Source organism: Rhineura floridana, chromosome 13 (genome assembly GCF_030035675.1).
Source record: "Rhineura floridana isolate rRhiFlo1 chromosome 13, rRhiFlo1.hap2, whole genome shotgun sequence".
NCBI lineage: Eukaryota > Metazoa > Chordata > Lepidosauria > Squamata > Rhineuridae > Rhineura > Rhineura floridana.
The window spans coordinates 7209236-7226242 of record NC_084492.1 but is presented as its reverse complement, the minus strand read 5'-3'; the positions used below and the strand labels follow the sequence as shown (position 1 = coordinate 7226242).

Here is a 17007-nt window from a genome sequence, read left to right as displayed (position 1 = left end):
GGCTGATGGGGTAATATGTAGCCTTGGGAGAAGCCATGAGCTAGAGAGAGTCTCAAGGGCTAAGTAGAAAGGCTTGGAGAGTTGCATTTTGCCCCAGGGCCTGAGGACCCCATCTCTGATGTGCAGGCATCCAGCTGAAGTCCAGGTGCTTTCAGGTAGAACTCATAGTCATTCTTCTCATTTTATGTGTATCCTCAAAGGCTTAAGCTGCAAGCATTTTACATGTTCAAAAAGGTGAGAGCGTGACTTTTTTGTTATGTTCCTCCAATCTGAACTGCAAAGTTCTGTGAAGATCTTGTAACAATACGCATGAAAAATATCAGCCCATCTTCTAATATTAACCTTTGACTTTGCTAACAGAAGGGTTGCCTATGACGCAGATTTCCATAAAACTCGCATATGATCATTTATATAGCATGCCACCCCAATATCTGAGCGGTGAGAGATCTCCAGGGGTCCCTGTGCTTGCCCAGGGTTTGGTTTTCTTGGAAAGAAGGCCAGCGGAGACTGAGGTGTCTTTTAGGAAATATGTTTTTTATTTACACACATTCCAACCTGAGCTTAAGATGGAGGGGATCACAGCATTCGCAGTCCAATAGATCTTGCTTTTCTATCAGGCTTATAGGGGGCATCCTAAAGCTATGGTACAGGGAGCCAGCTTCTCTGTGTATCTCCAGTTCCCAGCCTTTGCTCTGTCTCAACTCAAAACACAAGTGTTTCTTTTTGGCCCCAGGAGAGGGGGGCTCTCTTGAGGAGTTTCAATAACAATAGGATCTCCCTTGCCCATTCGCCAGTTAATGGGCACTAGGCAGACCCTTTAGCCCACCTGGCCACTCTATTAGATGAACAAAAGAGACTCTTCTGACCAGTGGATCAGGTTTCTCATCTCCAGGTGCAGGGTTCCAAAATCAGAGGCTGGAAGGGGACTCATGGAAATCATCTATCTCAACCCCCAAACCCATAACAACATGTAGAGATGCAAATTCAGGCCAAGTTTCATGCCTGTAAACAAAATCATTTTTAAGAACAAAGTTTAAAGGGGGAAAGGAGCAGAAGACCCTCAGCTCAACGATGCACCCCTGATAAGGACAAGTCCATTTCTTTGTTTGCTTCTGCTCTCTACCTTACAAGGGCCTGGGGTAACCAGGTTCAAAAGAGAAGAGGGATCCTGCACCTTTAATAGGAGCTTGTACAGAAGAAGGAATTTCAGCAGGTGTGGCTTGCATGACAAGCTACCTGCTGAAATTCCCCCTTCTGCAAAGCTATTAAGGGAGAAGGACAGGAGCTTGCTCACCTTTGCATCTTGCTATCCTACAAAAGACTCGAGCATTCTCATCTATCCCAAAGGCAAACCCAACTGACTGTGGCCTTTTATGTTTTCAAAGAGAGAGGCTGGACGTTACTTCATTGTCCTAGCATGCCTTGTTGCAGACTCAGATCTATCTATTTATCTATCTGTCAATCTCCATTGTGAGGCATATTGAAACATAGGAAGCTGTCTTACACTGAGCCAAACCTTTGGTTCAGTCCAGTTCATATTGACTGGCAACAGCTCTCCAGGATTTCAAGCAGAGGATGTTCCCACGCTACTTGGAGATCCTGAGGACTGAACTTGGGGCCTTCTGCATGCAAAGCTAGTGTTCTCCTATGGAACTGGCTACAGCCCTGCAGAGCTTCCATCATCTTCACTACCGCTGCCAGCAGCTTTTTTTTTTCTCTTTTCACCCTCCTCCCCCTTTAAAAACAAAATAACATCCAGGTCGAGGAAGAGTTCCTTGAAACTCGAAAGATGGCTCACTATTTTGAGACTTTCAGTCAGTGTTAATAAAAGCACTGGAGACAACTACTGCTCTTTGCGTCAGTTTCAGAAGGAACTTTTCTCTTGCCTCATTATAAGTGCAGACATTTCTTTGGAAGAAAAAAACAGAAATCTTATCTGCAACTGCTTCTAGATATAAACGTGGATGTATTTGAACATCTGCTGTGTTTGCATTCGCATTATGAGGAACATCTGGCAGAACCCAATCAGGACAATTGATGGGAAAAGCCTTGAGGAGAGGGAGGATACCAAGGTTTCTCTAAATTAGAAGTACCAAAAACAATGCAGATCCTGACAGTGCCTTGAGTGGTTGTTGATGGAGAGACCTGAAATTAACGGTAGGGAGATGGAATGACAGCTGCAATGAGGAAATCTTGAACTGGCACCTAAACAATCATTGGGGAAGCTTTGGTGGGATAGGAAGGCTCAGCTGCTGAGAGAGGAGATATAAGGAGCAGAGTGGGTGAAAGGGGAAGAGTGTGTGGATGGCGAAGGGGGAACTACAAGGCTGCAACAAGCTGGTTATGGTGAGTAAGAAATCATAAATGCAGCCTGATCCCATTTACTCAGAAATAAGTCCAACTCTAGTCAAAGGGACTTACTTCAAACTAAGTGTGCAAAGGATTGTACCCTTAAAAGGTTTGGAGAGGGTGCATTGTATTATCATTGTTTAGTCTTGTCTTTCTAGGTTTAATGGCTTAGAGTTTTTTTTATCTAGTTTTGGCAGCAGTCTATCTTTGCATTGTGCCCCAGTCCTGAGTCTGTTTTCTTTTCTTTTGAGTTGCAATATTTGAAAGCAATGTTAAAAAAATATATATTTCCAAGCGATGAACAGTTAAAAATGACTTGGTAAACGTCCTTGAGGTTCTGGGGTTTAAATGGCCATGCTGATAACTAATTTATTTGGCTTTTGTTCAAAGCACTGAGGTGATACAGTTGTGGAGACTCTGACATTCTAAATGTGGAAGACAATTATTCCAGTGTCTGCTTGCTTCCAAATTATCTTCTGTAAACGGCCCTGCGCTTTTAACAGGTGCCAGAAATAGGTTTAGTTGGTTACCTAAAGATATTTTAGTTGGTCAAACTTCTCCTGACATGAAGATGTAGTTATGGGAAAAGTCAGATCCATTCAACATCTTCCTGTGAAGCAGCACTTAAAGGCGCTGAGTCTTGCCTGAAAAAAAAAGTTGGCAATCATAGCTAGACTCTCAAGTTCTCTACCAACACTAACTTTGCAAATGATTGGTTGAAAATTCCATGTACTGTTAGACAAAGCATCTTTTCCCTTTATAATACAAAGATTATGGATATCTACCTGCTTGGCTAATTGTTCAGTTTTTTAAAAAGTAATTGTGCTGTGAAAATTCTGTTGCTCCTTGCGTGCCTGCAAATTCTTTGTAATGATGCAAACCTGATTTAACATAGCGAATAGTGTAAATATTTGTTCAACTGAGATCGTTCAGGTAAAATGTAATGTGATAACGTGTTTGCCTCCTCTGCACTCACTTGAGAACTCTGTTGTAATACTTGCTACAATTCTTTCCCGCTACTGTTAACTATTCCTGCATTGAGCAGGGGGTTGGACTTGATGGCCTTATAGACCCCTTCCAACTCTACTATTCTATGAGCAAGACAGCCGTCCCCCCAGCCAGTCCTTGTGCCAGTTTGGTTTTCTGATCTAAAAGGAAATATTTTGGTACCAGTGTGGCTCTACACTCTCTCCCCACTGTGAACATTGGAAAACCTCTTCCATGGCATTCCACTCCTAGCTGGTTAATATTTTTTAGCTGGTTGCAGGCTTGCTCCCTCTTTCTACAGATGACTGGAGCACTCATTGACTCTCACTAAAGAGTGGGGCAAACTGCGAGCAGCACCATGTCATTTAGGGTGGCATGAAGGAGTTCTGAATACTCAAGTATTTTTTTCAAATACTATTTAGTAGTACTTATAATAGTAAATAAAAACAATAAAGCTGTTATTTATATTAGGGAGGCTGCTACAGCTTAAAGGTAGAGAATAGGTTTAATTCTTGGCATTTATTTTTCCCCCTATACCTGGGTGTCAAGGGCCAGCCAAAGATCACCCCCACAGGGAGTGGCTCGGGGTTACGTGCCTTGCCACCTGTGCAGATGTGGGCAAGCTGCAGAGTCCCAAGGAGCCCAGTTGCCCCCCAGCTGGCAGTTGCGGACGAGGAAGGGGCTGGCTTGTGCAGCTGTGGCAAGCTGAGCAGGCCCTAGCCAGGTGGGGAGGACTAGTCTCAAAGGGAGGCAATGGTAAACCCCCTCTGAATCCCGCTTACCATGAACACCCTATTCATAGGGTAGCCATAAGACGGGATCGACTTGAAGGCAGTCCATTTCCATTTACCACTGGTGGCCATGATAATGGGAAAGATTCTCGCATGAGGCCTTTAAGAGCCAGTGTGGTGTACTGGTTAGTATCTCTCAGCCCAGGCTACCTGCAGGGCTGTTGTGAAGATAAAAATAAGGAGAGGAGAAAGACCCATGTTCACTACTGCCCCGAGGAGCCTGCTGGGGTGGGGAGCCCAAGGGAGCATGCCCTCCTCTCTTTAATGCCCTGAGGGAGGGGGAGGGCCGAGCGGGGCAGATGTCACTTAGTGGAAAGGGAAAGGCACTTGGCACACGGTCAGGGGCATTTTACTATATTCCTTGATCAGGATGAAGGCCCATCTAGTCCAGCATCCAGTTCTCACAGTGGACAGTCAGAAATGGCCTAGGGAAGCCTGCCAGCAGGGCCGTGGCTCAGAGCAGAGCACCTGCCTTGCATGTAGAAGGTCACGGGTTCAATCCGTGGCATCTGCAGGTAGGGCTGAGAATGGCTGAAACCCTGGGGAGACACGTCCAGTCAGAGTAAATCAGCCTTTCCCAACCTTTGGGTCCCAAGATGTTGCTGGACTACAGTTCCCATCATTCCTGACCAAGCTTCCTATATTCCTTCCTAAGGGGGACCCACGTGCAACGGCACCATCTCTGCTTGCAATTCTCAGCAACGTGCATATAGAGGCTTCCTGTCTCCAGCATTGGAGGAAAGACATAACCATCTTGGCTAGTAGCCTTTGATAGCCTTATCCTCTATGAATCTGTGTAATTCTCATTTACATCTTGTAGTACCAAATTCCATAGTTTAACTTTGAGCTGTGTGAAGAATTGCTTTCTGAAAAGAACATGCATGATGACGAGTAGAAATAATTGCTGGCTACCAAACCTGGAGGACACAGTTTGCTGATTCCTGAGCACGGTGGCAGACCCCAAGCTGCCTTGCATGCGCTCAGTGTAGTGTAAGCACAGACCCTATGCGCCATACAAACCGCATGCAGTATATGTAGGCTCTGCGCACATGAATGATATATCTGCAGTGGATTATGTTTAAAGGCTGTGGGTTTCAGGCAGAAAATTAGAAATGCCACTGAAAGACGGCTTGCTCACCAGTACCACAGATGTTAAGCAACTCACTGCTACTGCAGTTGGCTGATGGGTACGTTTTTAAGGGGGCCTTTTGCACATTGCCAAAAAAGAAAGAAAATGCATCACCAAAGGACAAGGCAAGAGAGGATACACATTGGCATAAACTTTGCAAATTTACAGGCAAATTTACAAATAATTGCTATGATTTCAATAGAAACACATCTCACCATAGCTGGAAAGACTGGCCGGGTGACCCGTCTGCCTGCTCAACCTGCCCTCTGGATGTTCACTGTTAATCGACAGCTACAAGGCCACTTTGCTCTCCCTTCTTAAGAGTCTTTATCTTGAAACCAGACTTTCATCCAAACCGGACAGCTCTTCGGCCTTGGATTCTCAGATGTTGTTAGACTACAACTCCTATCATCTCTAACCAGTGGCTGATCCATTTATTTAAATCCTTCCGCTCCCAACAAGTCGGCATAATAACAACCAGCTTTAAAAATGCAGTAAGCCCATCGAAGTAGCATTTGTTGCATCCTGCTGAGAGGCTCTATGTTACACGTGGGTTCTTTCTTTTTTTTCCAGAAAGTGATCATGATGAGCTTCCTTTTGGTTCCGGCCCTCCTGCTACCTGCTGTTGAGAGTGATCACAGTAAGTGGCCAGCCTTCCTGCTTGTCTGGGAGGCGAGAAGGCAGGTGGCACATGGACAGGGGACTGTGCAGCTATGCATAGGGTGGCCACTGACAATGGAGGCTGATCCACTGGGGCTAGGGGGGCACTGCCCTACCAACCTCACTCTGCCCTCAGCCAGCCCCGGCCTGTCAATCTTTGTGGCCCTGGCTGTAGCCTTCCTCCTCCTCAGTTTCAGCGTTGCCCTTGCAGAGGTCAGCAGAGACAAGGAGAGCGGAGACACAAGCAGGATTTGTTGTCTCTGCCTCTCGTTGGCTCTGGCGCCCTCTGCTGTTGGGCTCACTGCCTTCTGCCCCATCAGTGCCACTGAGCACGAGCCGCCGCTGGCCACCGAGGCATCGCCAAGAATGAGAAGACAACAAATTTGTGTGCTGTTTGCCAATGTATATGCATAGATGCAAAATTGGAAATGGTGACTACTGTACAATTTAAACGGAAATGCATTTCTCCATTTTGGGGAAGACTGTGGCCAGGGGAACTGCGTGCCCACTGGAGTTTGGTGTCCAGATGCTAATTCTTGGTAGGCAACTTCAAGACCTCAGCTGCTCCCCTTGCTTTATGGGACTTTTCTCTTTAAACCAGACTTAGACTGGATGGCCCCTTCCAACAGAGGACTGTCCCCTGTCAGCCCTTCAAATAGAGGACTGTCCTCTGTGAAGTAGGACACGTGACATTCCCCTCCCCCTTTAGCTCGGGACAAATGGACTGACAGATTCCCTCTACTGTAGGTCATATCGCAAGAGGAGAAGCTGCCCTGCATCCTCGGAGAGGTCTGGGGCCTTGCTTTCCAAACCCATGTTCTCACCAGGGAAATTGCACTGTAGTTGAAAACACTGCAAGTTGCACCTGTAAGCCAGGCTTCACTGGCCCACACTGTAAAGGTAAGGCGGGCCTGCTGCACCAGGATGCCTCTATGTGGTCACTCCCAATCTCCCTGGACTTTGAAGGAGTTCTGCATCTGCATTTTCCCAGCTGTTATCTCGCTACCTCCACTGTCAGAGGCACTAAGATTCTGAAGAACCGTTGCTAGAAACAGCAAGAGGGGAGAGTTGCTGTTGCGCTCGGGTCCTGCTTGCGCTTCCCACGGGCATCTGGTTGGCCGCTGTGAGAAGAGGATGCTGGACTAGATGGGCCACTGGCCTGATTCAGCAGCCAGGCTCTTATCTTCTCATATTCACAGCTCCTCCCCAGCAATCTCTTTGCCATGTAATATTTTACATTGCCAAGGATTCTGGGAGATTTCTAAAGCAGGGGTGGGGAACCTTTTTCACCCTCAGGGTGACCAGCCTTCTGGGGACCGCATGCTAATGGTGGGTGGGGCCAAAATGAAAGTGGGTGGGCTCAGAGCTGGGATTGGGTCACTGCACATGCTCTCTCAAGCATGAACATACATATTCAGTGTACAGATGTGTACAAAGATACATACAGAGTCCCACTGCCCAGATATTTCCATGTCACACAGAGACAATGATTTGGGGCTCATCGGGATCACTAGGGAGTAGAGGCTTTGACTTTCCACCCCAGCAGTTCTGATGCTCTCTCTGTGTGTGTTTTAATGGTCCTGCCTACCAGCAGCACTGGCTAACCTGCTGGCATTCAGCCCACCCACCCTCAGAGGCAGGAAAAAATGGAAATGGACTGCCTCCAAGTTGATCCGAACTTATGGCAACCCTCTGAATAGGGTTTTCATGGTAAGTGGTATTCAGAGGTGGTTTACCATTGCCTCCCTCTGAGGCTAAGAGGCAGTGACTGGCCCAAGGTCACCCAGTGAGCTTCATGGCTGTGTGGCGATTCAAACCCTGGTCTCCCAGGTTGTAGTTCAACACTCTAACCACTACACCACACTGGCTCTCTAGAGGCAGGAAGGTTGCCCTAACTAATGAAGGTTGCCCTAACTAATGATGGAATGTAGTACTGTTTTGGCTCTTTGTTGTCCAGCTCTTATAAATTGATTGTCTCCTAGAAATGATGGTGAAGCTGCAATGCGAGGAGGAGTTCATGAGCATGCTGGTGAGAAAGGAAGTGTTTGAGATGCTGAGGATCCCCTTGGCGTCGCTCCACCTGAATGGTCGTGCCTGCCAGGTCTCCGAGCAACTCGTCGATGGGATGAATTACTTTGGTGCAAGGCTGACTGGGGAGAACCATACAACCTGTGGCTCTGAGATTAAGGTAAGTCTCTGACGTAGCTTGCAGAGAAGCTCCTGCTTGAGCATGCCTCTATTTATTTCTTGTATTTTGTTTGCGAGTTGCTGCCTGTGAAGCTTCTCAAAACAATTTCACAATAACATGTGTAAAAACGTGTGTAAAAAAACCCACAATTGTATATATAAAAATCATTTCAAATTCAGTACATATACCAGCTAGGATAAACATCTCCACTTAGAAGGTGTTGAAAGTTACCATTGAGTTGATGGATGGGGGAGAAATTTGATTCAGTTTGTCTTTAAAGCTGAATCTATCAAATTTGCACTTTCCAGAACAAGATGAGGACTGAAACACAGCCATCCTTCTTAATTTGCACTTATCCGAATTTTACAATGCAGATCACCAACCAAGCAATGTGTACAAGAATGCATATATTAGGGGAATGTGTGCACAAAACGAATATATTGGTGAAAATAACATGCAAATATGCATTATATTAGGATAAATTGCTTGCAAAAAAGTGTACATTAGCCAAAGGCCTACAAAAAAGTATTTATTAGGAGAAATTCACATTAAAATGCTGAAGAATTTTCATGAGGCTTTTAAAAAAAGATTCACAAATTGCTGCAGAAATGTGGAGAACCAAATTTAAGACTGGAAAAATGAGAAGCTGAAAGGACCAAAATGATGGGCAGCCCACCTGAAATATGAGTGGTGGCGGTGGGGGAAGGCCTGAAGAAGTGCTTGATTCACGATGTCCTTCTGCAAAGTGGGCGCGAGAGCCTTGCTACAGATGAGGAGCTGCCAATCCCCACAGAGTGACCTCAGAAAAGGGGCAAGAGGAGATCATGCAATTTTTTGGGAAGGGCCGTCTCTCAGTGGTAAAGCATCTGCTTTGTGTGCAGAAGGTCCTCAGTCCAATCCCAGCATCTCCAGGTAGGGCAGGGGGAGGCCCTTGTCTGAAATCCTGAAGAGCCACTGCCTGTCAGTGTAGACAGTGCTGAATTTGATGGTCTGACTTGGTATAAGGCACCTTTCAGTGCTATGCAGCTGATGGAGCCTGGCTCCCTTCACCCTCACCTGTGGCTCTAAATCCCCTAATGCAGCGTCTCGTCTGTTTCCAGGTCAATGGTTCTCATGTGTCTTACGCCAATGTGATTGAGTCTGAAGGCGAGGACCAGGGTGTGATCACCCGGAGCATCCTTACCCGGGTGCACTTCTCCTGCGTCTATACCTACAAGCGTGTGGTCAGCATGCTGTACCCTCTCAAGGCTGTGGACAAGTATGTGGTGGTTGTCTGGACTCAGGTGTATCTCTTTTTGACCGACTGGTGATGCTGCGATTGCCACCCACAGCTGTTGGCCTGCGCGTCCCTTCCCCCACTGTGGCGTGTGCGGCCTGCGCGGCTGGTGAATAGGGTTGGGGGAGGAATTAACATCTGAAGGCACTGAAACACAGCCATTCTTTGACATTCACACGTCTCGGAATTTTGCAGTGCACTTGTACAGCCAAGTAAAGTGTACAAAAATGCATATACTAGGGTAAAGTTGGATAAAATGCATATGTTAGTGAAAATTGCATCCAAAAATACACTGTATTACAGGGGGGGGGAGTGTATATCAGACAAAATTGCATTAACAAAATGTGTACCTAGGAGAAATTAGTGCTAAAATGCTGATGAATTTTCAAGAGGATTTAAAAAAAAAATTGCAAACTGATGCAAAAATGTGGAGAATTTAATTTAAGATTGGGAAACTGAGAAACTGACAGATTTGTCCATCCCTACAGATGAAGCGAGATGTTTAGGGATTTCCCCCTTTTCCTGAGGAAAGGATGTTTTCCATTTGTAGAGCACACATTTTGCACGCAGGTCAGTTGCTAGCTCTGAGGCTCCATGTACCAGGACTGAGGAAGTCTTCTGCTTTGAGACCCTGGATTGTTGGCTTTGACAGCAATTGCCAGACATGCCAGATGCGATGATCCATGTGGGAAAGCCGGTAGCTCAGTGATAGAGCATGTGCCTTGCACATGAAAGGTCCCAGGTTCAATCCCCAGGATCTCCAGAAAGGAAAGACCATCCATCTGGAACCTTGAAGAGCCTCTGCCAGTCAGTGTAGAGCAAGGGTGGGGAACCTCAGCAGCCCTCAAGGCCTCTCCATATGGCCTTTGACACTTTCCGTAGACCACACCCATCACCTTGAGCGCTGTTGTCTGTGAGGGGACAGGTGTTTGTGGAGACATCTGTATGGCTTGCAACTTGCAAGGACATCACAAAGCCTGTCCAAGTGGGTTGCGCAGGTTTCATAAGTAAACCCCAAAGAATGTTTGCTTGCAATCCTTAACTTGGATGATGAATACCTTTTACAATTCTTTGTTTTGTTGGCATATTATAATGCTATGTTGACACTTGTACCGGAACGTCAGAAAGGCTCAAGTCTTACATTTTAACCCTTGGGAACTGGCAGAAGAGAAGATCTAAGGCTCAAACTTTATGGGACAATAAGTTGATGGATCACCATACCAAATAAATTTGGACTTGTAAGTCGCCACACCAAAAAGGCTGGCAATCACTGCTGTAGCCAACTGTAACTAGGCAAGAGTCGCATCTGTTGCTCTGTCGGCTTTTGCATTGGGCCTCACCTGCCATGGATGGGCAGCCCTCAAAAGCCATCCACCAGGGAATCCAGCAGCTCTTGGGTTGCAAAAGATTCCCTATCTCGGTGTAGATAGTACAGACCTAGACAGACCAATAGTCTGCCTTGGAATGTACCAGGTTTTCCTGTGCATGTTGGACACCTTTTTTAGCAGCCCCATTTTGGCTCTGTGTTGGTTGGCACTAGGGAGGGGTGAGAAATTAAATTCAGTCTGCATTTCAAGCCAAGCCTATCAAATTTGCACTTTCCGAAACAACATGGGAACAGCCATCATTCGAAATTCACAGTTACTCAAATTTTACAATGCAGTTCGCCAACCAACCACTGTTTTCAAAAATGCATATATTAAGGGAAAGTGTGCATAAAAAGGAATATATGAGTGAAAACAGCAGCCAAAATGGCATTATATGATGAGAAATTGCTTGCAAAAAATGTGTATGTTAGTTTAAACTGCCTACAAAAATGTGTTTGGGAGAAGTTTGCACTAAAATGCTGGAGAAATTTTCATGAGGAAACTGACAGATCTTTCTATCCCCTGAGTTTGCTATTAGAGAGAATTATTTAATTTCCTGGCAATTTGCCCTGAAGCTCCAGAACTGGGTGGGCAAATTGGGGGAGGGGGAGAGAAGGGCAGATACAATGGACAATTGGGTTAATTGTATCCAGGCAACCTCCCCACTGCATGAATTCCTGGCTGACTCTGACTCTTTCCTAGGATTGTGCAGTTTGCAGTCAAGGAAGGGGACTTCAAGGTGACCATGGCACTGTACGAGAGTGCCACCTATGAGCATGCCCACCATGCTTCACCACTGTCGCTCCCCATCACAGACATCCTCTATGTCCTCCTGCAAATAGAAGGGCAAGATCAGGTGAAGTACTTCTTCCTGAGTGTGGAGGACTGCTGGGGGACTCCGTCAAGCAACCCACACGACAGCACAAAGCACTTCCTGACCATGAAGGGGTGAGAGCCCAGGATGGGTCTATGATAAGTGAGCAGTGGTAATGAGCAAGGATACAACTGGTTCCTCGAGCCGGTCCCCTTGGTGTTGCTGGGCATAGCAGCTGCAACTCACGACATGTGCGTCCCTAGTTGAGCCTTCTAACTGCCCAACGCCTTTACTGCTGTTCAACTTTTCTGGCCAGTCTTAAAAAAAACACAAAAAACCAGCCAACAGTTGAGAGATCAGCTTCAGCCAGAGAACAAAATAACTTAATAATAATGTGCACTCTCTCTGTCTCTCTCTCTCTCTGTGTGCTTATTACCATGTCATTTAAGAATAGAGAAGTGGGGCATCCTTGACTTTAAGGATGAGGGTTGTTTCTTTGGCTTTACCAGTTTTCTTGTCTAGCCCCTTTCAGGTTGCAGTCCTGTCCACACTTACTTGGGCAGAAGTCCTACTGAACTTAAAAGGACTTTACTTCAGAACAGGTACACACAGGATTTCACTGTGTCTAACAAGAAAGCTGTTACGGTGAAACAACTTCAGATTGCTTTTAAATTACTATTAATGGTGTATTTTTAAACTCTTGTGACCCACCCTGGGACCTTTGTGTGAAGGACAGGCAATAATAAGCAATAATAATACTACAAGTGACCTTCTACTGTGGCTACTCAGCGGCGGGGGTTGAAAGGCACTTTGCACATGATCAAAGTAATTTAGTGTGTCCCAGAGCTGCATGCTCGCAGCCTGGACTGTGCTGGGGACCTGAACATTTAAGCTTGTGCTTGGCCTCTTCCAGGTGTCCCCATGACAAGACACTGACTTTCCTAAATGCCATTGGAACCAGCACTGTGGCAAAGTTTAGCTTCCAGATGTTCCAGTTCAGAAACTTCTCTCAGGTGTTTCTGCACTGCCAAGTACGCCTCTGTGTACCAGAGAACCAGGAGCCCTGTGCCAAGGTAATTTGTGTGTTTGAGATGTTGGGCAGATTTCCACATGTCTTTGCGACATGGATCGCCAATGTGTGTCCCATGTACCCTCGGAGGTCTTTCCTGGTGCTGCAAGGTCCCATCCCCGTCTCCTACTTTTTGCTGAAAGAAGCCTTCTTTAGCCAACCAAAGACTTTATTTCAAGCCTAATTGTGGTGTGGGGGTGATTTCAGAGGGGGGTTACAGTGGGGAGGGGAGACTTGGGACACATTCACACTGTACATTTATTCCACTTTAAACAGTCATGGTTACCCCTAAAGAATCCTGGGAAGTGTAGTTTGTGAAGGGTGCTGAGAGTTGCTAGGAGATGCCCTATTCCCCTCACAGAGCTACAATTCCCCGAGTAGTTTAACAGTCAGTCCTTTTCCCCAGAGAACTCTGGGAATTGCCGGCCTGTAAGGGGACTATGGCTTTCCTAACAACTCTCAGTATCCTTCACAAACTACACTTCCCAGAATTCTTTGGGGGAAACCATGACTGTTTAAAATGGAATAATAGTGGAATAAACGTACAGTGTGAATGTGACCTTGCAGTGTTCATGGGGTGCCCACAGCTGTTTCTTCAGTTTGCAAATGTATCCATGGGTCAAAAAAGGCTAGCAGCCCCTGCTAAAATGTGTGAATATTGCTCTAGTGCCATAGAGGAGCCTTTTTCCTGAGTTTTACAGTACTGCCAGCCTCCATCCTGGAGAAGTATGGTCACCACAGCCTCATGCGTATAGAAGGGGAGGGTACCCTTCTTCCAACAAGATCAAAGCTTGGGTGTTGTCTTTAAATGAACCATGATCATGCCTGTGTGGGAAAGTCAAACAGTAGAGCTGAAATGAAAAATTCTGCAAATTTTTGAATACCATTTGAATTTCAGAACTGAAATTTTGACATAAGAATAAAATTTCCTGAAGTCTGTTGCAAGTCATCTATCAGATGCTGACTGCTGCTGCATGACCACCTGTCTGGTGCTGTCCAATGCTGACTGTGGCGGCAAAATCCTTAGGTGTCAAATGCTGAGGGTGAATGAGAATTTTGATAATTAATGGAAAATTGGTATGTGCATTTTTTCCAACTCCAATGTAGACACAGTCTTCTTAGAAAAGTGGTGTTGTTAAGATCATTTAATTGGCAGGGCTTGCTAAAAGGAAAAAAAAAACATGCATAATAAAATATAGAAAAGTATATTGCTTTGCAAAAGTACATCGCAGGCAAATACTGTCCCTTTAAAGATTTTTTTAAAAATTAAGAAGGGATTAACTTCCACATATACACACCTTTTAAAAACCCCGTATGAATGAAGCACAGCATGAAATGGACATTTGTCTCTTTTGGCCTGTAAATTCACAGCCACTCTCTAATAGGGGTAGCAATAGTTGATTGAAGAACGCAGCCTCAGCAGTCTCCATAGGAAGAGAGGGGCAACTGAGGGAAGGTGTACATTTAAGCAGCACCATCACAATGTGCTTTGGAAGGTTCTGTACTCTGCAGCTAAGAGACAAACTACAAAAAGTACGCTACAGGAGCTAGACAGATTGACTCCCAATTCAGTTTCCCTCAGATTCATTGTCCATCCAGGAACACTTGGGGCACTAAGAAAAATATTTGGGGGCCTTTGTCCCTTGGGCCCACCTCCAGCAGCCCCTGTGCTGCAGTTTTAGTTAGGATTGGACACATTAGTGGAAGAGGGCTATTTGACAGTCTCTGTTAGCCGAATCTGATAATCTCCAGAGGCAGAGGGCCCAGGCATCTGAACCACAGGTACAGTGGAGGGGTGTGGCCTTCATGCCCTGCTGGTGAGCTTTGCACAGGTATGTGGCTGGCCACTGGGGATGCTTAAGAAATTTGACTTGTATGAATTCTGACCTGATCTGGACCTTCTGCAGTACTGTACAGATGAGAACATCATCCTTCAGTAGAGCTGCTGTTGCATTTTAAGTATTGTTACTGATGTATTTTAGTAGTTGTAAACTGCTTTGGGAGACTATTATTGTGAAAAGTGGCAGATAAACCTTTAAAGTAAATATTTTTTTAACACACTTTTTCTCAACACATTCACTTAAATATGTTTTAAACATGCATTTTTGTGCAGATAAAAATGATTAATGGGCAAATGGGATGAAACAGATTTATGAGTGAACGCATGTGAATGTGACACAGATCAAAAACAGACTGATTTGTCTTTACCTTCTGGCTGTTCTTGGAAACTGAATGTTGGACTGCAGTGGCCCATGGTCTGGTTCAGTACAACAATTTTTAGATTCTTAGTTACTCATTTTTCACAAGAGTTATTGCAAGGATCAAGTGAGATTGCTTGCATATTGTAATCTCCCCATAACTCTTTGGCGAGGAGCTGATCTGTTTTTATTCATTTAAATGATCTTCAAAACACAAAGCTGAGGGGCTTGCAGAGAGGCTTCTTAATTGGCTATAATGGTTTTGCTAAAAGATGATGCATCCTTTCATACACTCGGCAATGGAATAAGATTTGCCATTTTTGCTTCTTGACTACAGCAGTGCCCCAGCAAGCAAAAAAGCAAGAGGGAGCTGGTTGATGAGTACAGGAAGATAATCTCCTATGGTCCTATTCAGTTCGTGGCCTCATCATACCTGGAAGCATGGAATACTAAAGACCAACTCTCCCTTTGGAGTATGTACATATTTTCCTAGATCGGGTCATGAATGGCCCAGACAAGCATTCTCCAACCAGGTGCCGTCCAGATGCTTTGGATTACAACTCCCGTCAGCCTCAGCCAGCATAGTCAGGATGGATGGAAGGTGTAGTCCAACTGGCACCACCAGTTTGGGGAAGTCTTGTCTGGGCCAGTGTTCTTTTCACCTTGGGTCTCTCTTGCTGTTGGACTTCAGCTCCCACGATCCCCAGCCAGTACAACCAATGGTCAAGGCTGATGGGAACAGGATGTAGTCATCCAGTGTCTCGGGGTGTGTGTCTTAGACTCCTTACTTTTTGGAAGCAGGGTCCCAGCTGGGTCCCTATGTCTCCAGTATCTTATGAGCCAATCAGCATGAAAGAGGAGTGTGTTAGCCACTGAGAAGAGTCTTCTAACATGCTTCCTTGTCCTTTCCTGCTGATCGGAGCCAAACAGAGTGAAAGGAGGCGAGTCAGACAAAGAGAAGGCTCTTCTCAGTAACTAACACTCTCTCCTTTCATGCTTATTGGCTCCTAGGGATGTCTGTTGTTGTGGGAGAAGGCATTAACAAGGATCTCATTCTCAACCCAGCAGCAAAAAAGAGGGGGGAGGAGGAAGATGTGAATCCTGATGATAGCATCCCTTCTACATCACCAAGCAGTTTGATAGCAGCAGGACATAAATGTGTAGACCCAGAATTCAGTAATTCAAGCAATATCTCTGACAGTGAGAAAGGACTGTCAAATGGAGACAGTGATAGAGAAGCAGAAAGCAGTATTCAAACCTGGCCAGATGATTCTATAATCTTAGAAGGTTGTGTAATCATGGGAATTATAGTGTACCCTCTAGCCTCCAGATGCTGGCCCATTCTTGCTGGGCACAGTCCCCATCCTCAACTATGCTGACGTGCCTGTCTCCCTCTCCCCTTTTTCCTCCCTCAGGACTGCAGCTGTGGATCCCTGGTGCCGTGGTTTCAGCAGGCATTGCTATAGCCTTTATCTTGATTGCTGTTGCAAAAGCCATGAAGAAATGAGCAACCTGTAAAACAAAAATGCACAGCAGAATTCCAAATAAATCTGATAATTGCAAATAGAGGTGGAGCAGGTGTGTGCTTTTCTCTCTCCAGAGGGGTATCTAACCCACAGACCTGCTTATTGGGGGGGGGATTTATTATTATTATTAGTTATTAATTACATTTATACCCCATCTTTTCATGATAGAAACCCAGGGCAGCTTATGTGGTTCCCAGGTGGTCTCCCATCCAGGCACTGACCAGACCTGACCCTGGAGTTGGCCTCATGTGCCTTCAGACCATAGCCTGGGACGAAACTTTTTTCTCCAGGGTAAACAAAACCCTATTTATTTTTATGTACACAAAAGCATGTCAGGCCAAAGCTTCCAAGTCTGAAGTCTCATTTAAGCCATCTTGGTAGCCAGGCGCTTAATCCAACTTAATGAAGCGGATGTCCTTGGTGTACTGGCGAAAGACATGATGGGGGGCAATGATTGTTTTGCCTGTCTGCTGCCCTATTTGCACATAAAGTACGAGGCTCTAATTCTTACACCACAATTGCTGAAGAGAGCAAAACACTCCCTACCTTAACTTCCACGCATTCTATGACTTCAGGTGTTTTCCTCCCAGGTTTGCTTAGGCACCAGAAGTGAGTTAGGTTGGGGAAGGAAGCAGTGGTGGCTTCAGCACCTT

General features: G+C 45.6%; 2 protein-coding genes across 5 annotated transcripts in view; one reads left to right on the top strand and one right to left on the bottom strand.

Moving 5' to 3' along the window:
* The window catches only part of DRC7 (dynein regulatory complex subunit 7), a 50085-nt gene extending 44595 nt beyond the window's left edge, over positions 1–5490 (bottom strand). For both annotated transcript variants that reach the window (XM_061593726.1, XM_061593729.1), the window contains exon 1: positions 5472–5490. In XM_061593726.1, coding sequence (XP_061449710.1) covers positions 5472–5474 — 3 coding nt within the window. In that variant the 5' untranslated portion in view covers positions 5475–5490. The remainder of the gene's footprint in view (positions 1–5471) is intronic.
* On the top strand, positions 1780–16391 carry LOC133368981 (uromodulin-like). Of its 3 annotated transcripts, none has more exons than XM_061593733.1 (9): positions 1783–2157; positions 5830–5896; positions 6664–6816; positions 7899–8104; positions 9205–9362; positions 11450–11695; positions 12475–12634; positions 15166–15301; positions 16244–16391. In XM_061593733.1, exons 2-9 carry the CDS (start codon positions 5839–5841, stop codon positions 16333–16335), a joined length of 1209 nt encoding a protein of 402 aa, XP_061449717.1. In that variant the 5' UTR covers positions 1783–2157; positions 5830–5838; the 3' UTR covers positions 16336–16391. The 3 variants fall into 3 exon arrangements, with proteins under 3 accessions (XP_061449718.1, XP_061449717.1, XP_061449715.1); XM_061593731.1 differs by having other exon boundaries at positions 1783–2346; XM_061593734.1 differs by lacking the exons at positions 5830–5896; positions 6664–6816 and having other exon boundaries at positions 1780–2157.
* Positions 16392–17007: the final 616 nt, after the last annotated feature.

What these genes read in the sequence shown, in the direction of transcription:
- LOC133368981 (XM_061593731.1), top strand. Translation starts at nt 2,305, where the DNA reads ATGGCGAAGGGGGAACTACAAGGCTGCAACAAGCTGGTTATG. An exon ending in CACTGGCCCACACTGTAAAG is followed by an intron (nt 6,817 to 7,898) that starts GTAAGGCGGGCC and finishes ATTGTCTCCTAG; the next exon opens with AAATGATGGTGAAGCTGCAA. An exon ending in ACCAGGAGCCCTGTGCCAAG is followed by an intron (nt 12,635 to 15,165) that starts GTAATTTGTGTG and finishes TCTTGACTACAG; the next exon opens with CAGTGCCCCAGCAAGCAAAA.